Here is a 9,305-nt window from a genome sequence, read left to right as displayed (position 1 = left end):
TATGAGATTCCTGTCTTAGAACAATAAAAGGGGAAGGGGCAATTACTCTAACTACCAATAAATCCACAAACACGACTTCCTTGTCCTACATCATTTCTACACAATTTTGTCTGGTCTGTAAGGCTACCTAGTGTAGATGATTGTTGCCTCTCCATATGCACCACAGCCACACTCGAAACAAATGTTTTAATTTTAAAACTAATTATATATCTATAATATTGATGGCACACTCGGTTATTTTAAACCCTCCACATATTGTGACAAACAGATTTCCTGCAACAGGCCAAGTCATGCAAAGCAAACACGTTTTAAGTAGTGGGGAACATAAGTACAGAAGTAAAATACACCCACTGAAAAGCTGCTGGTGTCAAACAATTCTTTATTCTGCCATTGCCCATATTGACGTGACACATTCTTTGCTACCAAAAAAAGGGTATGTGTGGACGGGTGGTGGAGGAGAAGGTGGGGGAGAATCCATCCGACCAAATGTTTGCGTGAAACCTTGCAGGAACTGGTCACATCACATGTCTTAGAAACATCTACATGCTTTGGGCTTTTGTGTATATCACATGCACAATGGAAAACAGAAAACAATAAAGGCAGGGAGATTATGCTTTCTGATCAAAGGCAGCTCAAGACAGCTGTGGTGTCAGATGCAGAAAATCCAAATGGCTCCTGCCCAATTCTCACCAGTGCTTAAAATGTAATGATTGACAGCACACTGCCCTGTAACGGTACCCGCAAATCTGCCACCTGAATTGGAAATATTCACTCTGCCAAATAGTAGGGCTGGCATTGCTCCTTTGGAAACTTTTCCATGGAAGGATTTAAATGGTGTATGCATAATTTGCGTGGAGTTCAGGGTCGATGTGATACACCTCGTTTAAGAGGCGTCCAATCACGCTCTCCATGTTCTTATGATAGTTACTAGTGAGGTCCCGGATCTTTGCTGTGGTTTCTTCATCTATTTTTGTCGATAGGTTCCCTTGAGAGCCCATGATCTACAAAGGCAAAACAAGACATATCCCATGAACAAAAGAGAAAGAAATGAACAAGCTTGTGCCACTTTCTCCAAAGCCAGGCCCGAAACAAGAGAAACCTCTCCCTTAGTCTTCTGCACATACAGTCAACATGGAGGAAGCGAGGTGCGGATATCTTCTCTCCTTACAAACCAAGCTATGGAAAGAAGCATAACAAATCTCTCCCAGTGCTTCCCCTTTCCGTAACACGTGTTGCACAGTGATGTATGACGTTGCTTCTGCAAAGCCCAGCATGAAAGTGAGAGACCATGGGTGGAATTCAAGGTTGTGTTAGTTGGTCATTCCACCAGTAAAAGCATTTCTGCTTGCCAGAAGAAATTATCTCCCCTCTCGCATCCGTTCAGGCTGTTCTGGGGCTTCTTCCAACCAGAGAAGATTTGGGGTAGGTGCAGAGGGAGGAGAGGGGGAAGCCCTGCTGCTCTAGTGGAAGTACTAGGGCACTGTGTTAGTTGAGTTCGGTCCCTTATCTCAGCCTACCAAGGTTTCACACATGAAAAGAATTGGAGGAGGGGAGGAATTGCTAGTAGACTACAAATAATGACTGGAATTCCATCCATGGTCTCTCACTTTCATGCAGAAGGAATGTCAGACATCAGGCACCCCTGAATTGAAACACCCACAATGGTTTGATGTGCATGGATGATGTATTTAGAGTTATTACTCTAGTTCAGGGGTCAGCAAACTTTTTCAGCAGGGGGCCTGTCCACTGTCCCTCAGACCTTGTGGGGGGCCGGACTATATTTTGAAAAAATAATAATAATGAACGAATTCCTATGCCACACAAATAACCCAGAGACACATTTTAAATAAAAGGACACATTCTACTCATGTAAAAACATACTGAATCCCAGACCGTCTGCGGGCCGGATTTAGAAGGCGATTGGGCCGGATCCGCCCCTTGGGCCTTAGTTTACCTACCCATGCTCTAGCTTATGTAGTGTGTCTGGAAACAAATGGAAAGTATCTTTAGCTGCAAGCATGTGAGTTGGGCCTTTTGAACAGGAAGTACTGTAGGAACTGGACCTATGCATCTAAGCATCTGGGATGCATGTAACCATTCATGCACAGAGGTGAAATACACATGCTCATTGACATTCCACAGAGAGACTATCCTCAGCCAAGTAAGTGTGAGAAGCAACCCTTAATCCAATCTTCCCTTGGTACTCTTACTCACATTGGACTGCTTATGTCTGAAATCCTTTTCCCTTTGTAGCCTGTAGTGGTCAATCTCTGCTGTAGCTTCTTCTTTGGCTTGCTTCAGTCTCTTTCCCTTTCCTGGGAAAACAAAAAGGAGAGGTGATTCAGCTGGCATTACAGTACAGTACAAGTTAATATTATTTCTACATAGCCTTTCTTTCATGCCTGGAAATCTCAAGCCTGCGGCTTAGAAAAGGGCGCAGAGAGCACCATCCTTGTATTCAAACACAGCGAACTTGCTGCCCGCCACCCCCTTAAGCTGAGCATTAGCCTCCCCTTGGACTAGACGAAACTGCTGCGGGCTTGCATTCAGTGTTTACAGCCCTGCAAATAAACCTGTTAGGTTACCAACCACCCTGTGGAGAACGGATTCAATGGCCGGAGTTCAACGGGCAACACAACATTTCTCTCACAAGTTATCTTTGCTCCCAGTGTAGAGATAAGGAATGAGATTCCCCACCCGTGTTAGTTTATCAGGGCTATTCCACAGAGACTCCTGGTATTTTGTATCTGCATGACATGGGAGCAAGTCTCAAGGTCTCCTGTTCCTCTGCCTGGTGTCAGAGAACACGTCGACAACCCAGGGTTGCTAACTTTTGATTTTAAAAACACTGTTCCTCTTGGTGAAACTGGGATGGATATAGGATAGGTCATGCGTCTGAGCCACAGTAGAATCTCTGGCAGATTAGGCAAGGTGTCATGGCTGGTTGGACAACAGAGGAGTGGTGGGAGGAACCAGCCGGAGAACCAGGAAGGGAAGAAGGATCAGAACCCAGGGAGCAGTGGCTTAGTGAGCGGGGAGAGTCTGTGGCAGAGAGAAGTCAAGAATCGGAGGCAGAAGCTGGTGAGTGAGAGGAAGGAGGCCGAGAGGTAGAGATGAGTTAGGCTGGTCAACAGTCATGGGTGTGTCCTCCTTCCTGCTATGGCAGGCTCCCCTCCCCCTGACTCCCAAAACCAGGCAAAGCATGAAACAGAAGGCACAAAAACAGGCTGCACACAGCTAGTAAAAGCTTCAAAACACAGCTCCGTAAAAGCGAATCTTAAGTGAAGCTGGCTGGAGATTTGACAGGTAACTGGCTCTAAAAAGGACCATTTTTAGAAGGGGGAACCAAGGAGAGCAATTAGAGAATTTGATCGCTTGCAGATCACATAGTGATTCTGTCCAGTGGCACCAATCCCTTAATTGGCATTTGTCTGTGGATATAATCTCTAGTTTATGTAAATAATAAGAGTTCCAATAAGGCTGGGTGAAATAGTGATAAAAGAAAGGTAATTCTACAACACTTTCTGTCCATTGTTAGTACTACTATTGTTTATATGATTTCATATAAACACTCCGAGAAAATTTCTGGCTGTGATAAAAATGACAGTTTCCGTGCTATTCTGCTAAGTGGTATTTTTTTTCATGTTTCCCTTCCAGGCCCAACCTTCCTCTTTTGTCACTCAAAAAGTCCAAAATGGCTTCTCATCAATTAATTTAACGTGATTCCAGATTGTATTACACCTGATCCTGTGACTCCAGGGATGATGGGATTTGTAGTTCAATAATGTCTGGAAGAACATAGGTTCTCAGCCCTGTTTAAATTTGTTGAACTGTGTGAATCTTTCATCTTGAGATCAGCTATTGAGGCAGCGCATAGTTTCTTATTTCTTTTATTTATTTAAAGGGAGGATATTATTATTGTTATTATTGAGTCTGCCTTTTTAACAATGTACATAAACTTCCGAGAGGAAGCACAATTGCCTCCATTGTCACTGAGCCTGTCTTCTTCCTCTGTTCCCCACCTGCTGGCTACAGGAAGGAAACTCGTATGGAGTTTACTGGGCATTTTGATTATGTGCTGACTCCATGATCAGGACCACTTTATTTACTAGCTCTCACATCAGCAACTCAAATGTTCCCAGGCTCCCTAACCGAAAAGGCACTGGGCACTGTCACAATGCGTTCCTTGGTGCAACCGTTGATGACTCCCTATCATGCTTTCAGCTTCAAATCAAACATTTCTTCTCTCTCCCCCCCACCCCCAATTTCCAACAGCCACAGCCAGAGAACAGATTTTAGTTGTCGCTGATGAGAAAAGACATTATTCTGCAAGATTTGCCATATTGATTTGCAGCCAGGAGCCTTTCAGTCAACACCAACTGGATTCTATTTAATGCTGGCAGATTTCCAAGGCACTACAAAGATACAGTTCAGCCACTCGCTGAGTTGCAACATTTACATTTTATGGGGTTCCCCCCTCCCTTTTCTCAACACTTGCTAAATGCAAAGGTGGGTGGGAACATCAAAGGAGGTTTCTAGCACAAATATGCCGCCGACATGAAAGCGAAGGTAAAGTCGAGAATGGGCGGAACAAATCACGAAATGAAGGACGGGAAAGTGACGATCTTAAAGGTAATCTTTAGGGAACACTAAAAACAAGGCCGCCATCCCATGCCCACTTACCTGGGAACAAATTCCATTGAACTCAGTAGGACTTACTTCTAAAAAGGATTGCACTGTAAATTTTGCAAAGACCCGGGTTACTGCAGGACCGGCCCTACCGTTAGGCAAAATGAGGCAGCTGCTTCAGGCAGCAGATGCTGGTGATGCACTAGCAGCATTCCCAGGCCACCATTCCTCCTGGCCTCTCCAGACATTTCACTCTGCTGCCACGTGGCCCGTCCTGAGCCCCCTAATCTGGTTTGATGCCTCAGGTGTAGTGGAAGATGCTATTCCTCCACTGGTGTTGATGTAAGGTTCAACTGGTTCTGTGTGCTGAACTGGGGTGGGGGAGACCATCGTGTCCTTTATCTGAGGCAGCAAACTATCATGGGTCAGCCTCAGGTAAGTGCCCACATTCCTGAGTGAATTGCATTTGTTTACTTGGATTTGTAGGTTGAAATCTTAAAAATAAATCCTATGACTTTTTTGGAACCTGAAAGCATAGCGTTCAGGGATTCCTTTCATATTTTACTGGGGTTTTATAATTTGTTGGAAGCCACCCAGAATAGCTGGGCCAACCCAGTCAGATGTGTGGCTATCTATCTGTCTGTATCTATTATCTATCTATCTATCTATCTATCTATCTATCTATCTATCTATCTATCTAGTAAATGGACCTCTGGCTCCCTGGTGAGAGTTAACCATTTCCATGGCCTCTTCAGCAAGGGAGGGAAATCTGTGTTATGGAAAAATATGTCCATTTCAGTTTCTCATTTTTTCAATCTGAAATTCAGTTCTCCACATTTCTACATCAGTTGCGATTTTTAAAAAAGTCTCCATGATTTATTTATTTTTGTGTAAAGCGATTTTAACCAGTAAAATGTGTTGATATATGCTACTCTTTGCTAATAGACACAATTATATGCACACTTTATCCCAGTATATGCAATTTTGTACACATTACTTGACTGGAGACCTGCACGCCAAACTTCAGAGAAGTGTGAATTTCAAAGGATAGCTGTGTTTCGGTTTGCATATTATTTCTGATACTGCAAATCTGGTAATTTCACCTTCGAATGAGGACTGAATTGGATTTCTTCCCCCATCCCTAGTGGAGAGTTGGGTGCTCCATCTTACTGAGTAAGATCCCTTTAATAAAAGCTATACTGAAAGCAGGGAGGGGAGAACCCATCCATTTGCAAAAGGCAGAGACATGCCCAGGACAGGACATAATAGCCAGGAGGGAAAACTGGATTGTTTACTAATATGAAGTTTGCTTCTGTGGCCTAAAAGTGATTGACAATTCATGGCAGCCTCTTGCATTCCTCTTAACATTAAGAGTAGCACAGACTGGGGTTGGCACGAGACAGAACATGTTCTACAAATCAGCCTTTCGGTGACTTGCTGAGTTTATGACTCCCAATAATTTAGTAATATGAAGTAAAATTGTTTGGTTTTTGTGGACTGGTTTTTTCCCTTCAGTTTTTAGAATTCTGTGTTCAAAACCCTTGCAGAATTGTACGCATGCATGCAGGCTATTCCAGTGTATGGCTCAGTGGCGTAGCGTGGGTTGTCAGCACCCGGGGCAAGGCAAGTAATTTGTGCCCCCTAACCCGTGGATTTGCGCCCCCTAACCCGTGGATTTGCGCCCCCTAACCCGTGGATTTGCGCCCCCTAACCCTAACCCCCAGATGTTGCGCCTGGTGCGGCCGGCCCCCCTGCACCCCCCACGCTACGCCACTGGTATGGCTTATGGCACAAATAGCCAATGGGCTGATCTTCCAGGGTTGTTGGACTCCAACTCCCATCAGCCCTAGCCAACACAGCCAATAGTCAGTGACGATAACTGTAGTCCAACAACAACGACTAGAAGGCACCACATTGGCTATTCCTGGCTTATAGGATGCAGTAGATGATTGGTTCCACCCCCACAGCCAGCATTTTGTACCTGGTTGGTGGATCTTGGAGTTTAAGCTAAAACATAAAGTTGATCCCATAAGTCAGTCCACTCATGGCACAGTCCTGCAGTTCATAAAAGGGGTGCAACACGACAGCAGCTAAGAGCTGTGGCAAAGTGGTTCCCACTTGCGTGAAGAGGCAAACAAGCAAGTTCAAACCACACAGCTCGCTTCACACAGGATATGACGTTAAGGTGCAGTGCTGCACGCATAATCAGCTTAGAGGAGCAAGTCGCAGGTGGATGTTGAGAGCTGTTGTTGTGGCTGAAGACTGTGAGCTATGAGGTCACCAGTTTGAATCTCACCTCAGCCCAAAGGATGTAAAGAAAGCCACTATTTTCTCAGTCACAGCTCACAGGGCTACTCTAAGGATTGCTCAGATAGTGTATCTTTTCTTTGAAAATGTGACATGTGTCACTGAAAGTCTACTCAATATTGATCCAGAGTAGAACTCAAATGTATAGTTAGCAGAATAAAAACCTAAACATGTTGCAGGATTCCCCCCAAAATAGACCAGAGGCAATTAATATTTCTTCCAGCAGAGCTTTACTGCTACTGAAGGCAAATGAGCATAATGGTCACAAATCCGATATATTCAGGATTGGCACTGTCCACAAGAAATCCAGTTTCAAGCTGACTTAACTTAAACTTACAATAACTTATAATAAGTCTAAAACTTATTTTAGACTTGCAACATGTAAATCTTGTCATGCTGTAAGCCGCCTTGAGCATTGTTTTTAACTGTGGAAAGGCAGCAAACAAATAAAAAATGAAATGAAATGAAACTTAACACTATACAGTGGTACCTCGCAAGACGAATGCCTCTGAAGACGAAAAACTCGCAAGACGAAAGAGTTTTTCGTTTTTTGAGTTGCTTCGCAAGACGGATTTCCCTATGGGCTTGCTTCGCAAGACGAAAAGCGAAAAAAACGAAAACGTCTTGCAAGTTTGTTTCCTTTTTCTTAAAACTGTTAATACCCAGGGTGACTTCGAGGAGCAACTCATAGCACGCAGTGTGGTAGCCTTTTTTGAGGTTTTTGAAGACTTTGGTGATTTTGAAGACTTTGGGAAACCGTGCTTCGCAAGACGAAAAAAATCGCAAGATGAAAAAACTCGCAGAACGAATTAATTTCGTCTTGCGAGGCACCACTGTATACAGAATGCCACACCAGAAGGAAAAGAGATAGGAAGAGAGAGTGAAGCCCAGGCTCCTTCTGGCCTTCCTTTTATAGTCAGCATGATCTTGACGGAAAGAGATAACAGAACCAGTTTAAACCAGCTGCACTCAACTTCTCTGAAGGAATAACCCAAACATCACGAACCTTCTGCTTGTTTCCCTCACACAGAGAAGCTTCTAGAAGCTTCCAGAACTCTCTTGAATCAATTAGAACAGGAAAGATCTCTACACATCAGATCAATACTTTCTGCACTAAAAGTATTGTTTCCTGGTTCTGCTGGATCTCTCAGCGGCCTTTGATACAATCGACCATAACATCCTTCTGGACCGTCTAGAGGGGCTGGGAGCTGGGGGCACTATTATACAGTGGTTTTGCTCCTTCCTCCTGGGCCGTGTTCAGAAAGTGGTGGAGGGGGATGAGTGTTCAGACCCCTGGGCCCTCACTTGTGGGGTGCCTCAGGGTTCCGTCCTCTCCCCCATGCTTTTTAACATCTATATGAAGCCGCTGGGAGAGATCATCAGGGGATTTGGACTGGGTGTCCATCAATATGCAGATGATACCCAGCTCTACCTCTCTTTCAAATCAGAACCAGTGAAGGCGGTGAAGGTCCTGTGTGAGTACCTGGAGGCGGTTGGAGGATGGATGGCGGCTAATGGATTGAAGTTGAATCCTGACAAGACAGAAGTATTGTTTTTGGGGGACAGGGGGCGGGCTGGTGTGGAGGACTCCCTGGTCCTGAATAGGGTAACTGTGCCCCTGAAGGACCAGGTGCGCAGCCTGGGAGTCATTTTGGACTCACAGCTGTCCATGGAGGCGCAGGTCAATTCTGTATCCAGGGCAGCTGTCTACCAACTCCACCTGGTACGCAGGCTGAGACCCTACCTGCCCGCAGACTGTCTCGCCAGAGTGGTGCATGCTCTAGTTATCTCCCGCTTGGACTACTGCAATGCGCTCTACGTGGGGCTACCTTTGAAGGTGACCCGGAAACTACAATTAATCCAGAATGCGGCAGCTAGACTGGTGACTGGGGGCGGCCACCGAGACCACATAACACCGGTCTTGAAAGACCTACATTGGCTCCCAGTACGTTTCCGAGCACAATTCAAAGTGCTGGTGTTGACCTTTAAAGCCCTAAACGGCCTCGGCCCAGTATACCTGAAGGAGCATCTCCACCCCCATCGTTCTGCCCTGACGCTGAGGTCCAGCGCCGAGGGCCTTCTGGCGGTTCCCTCATTGCGAGAAGCAAAGCTACAGGGAACCAGGCAGAAGGCCTTCTCGGTAGTGGCGCCCGCCCTGTGGAACACCCTCCCATCAGATGTCAAAGCGATAAATAACTACCTGACATTTAGAAGACATCTTAAGGCAGCCCTGTTCAGGGAAGTTTTTAATCTGTGATATTTTACTGTATTTTTTGTTTCTATGGAAGCCGCCCAGAGTGGCTGGGGAAACCCAGCCAGATGGGCGGGGTACAAATAATAAATTATTATTATTATTATTATTATTATTA

At 45.1% G+C, this 9,305-nt stretch overlaps 1 protein-coding gene across 2 annotated transcripts in view; it reads right to left on the bottom strand.

The window, feature by feature from the left end:
- Positions 1-359: 359 nt before the first annotated feature.
- ATP6V1G3 (ATPase H+ transporting V1 subunit G3) overlaps positions 360-9,305 on the bottom strand; it is a 33,836-nt gene continuing 24,890 nt past the window's right edge. For both annotated transcript variants that reach the window (XM_081010804.1, XM_081010803.1), the window contains 2 exons: positions 2,215-2,315; positions 360-1,001 (listed from right to left, as the gene is read on the bottom strand). In XM_081010804.1, coding sequence (XP_080866930.1) covers positions 828-1,001; positions 2,215-2,315 — 275 coding nt within the window. In that variant the 3' untranslated portion in view covers positions 360-827. The remainder of the gene's footprint in view (positions 1,002-2,214; positions 2,316-9,305) is intronic.

The sequence above is a fragment of the Podarcis pityusensis genome, assembly GCF_964106645.2.
Source record: "Podarcis pityusensis genome assembly, chromosome: 6".
NCBI classification, from domain to species: Eukaryota; Metazoa; Chordata; class Lepidosauria; order Squamata; family Lacertidae; genus Podarcis; species Podarcis pityusensis.
This window is presented reverse-complemented; position numbering and strand designations above follow the sequence as displayed.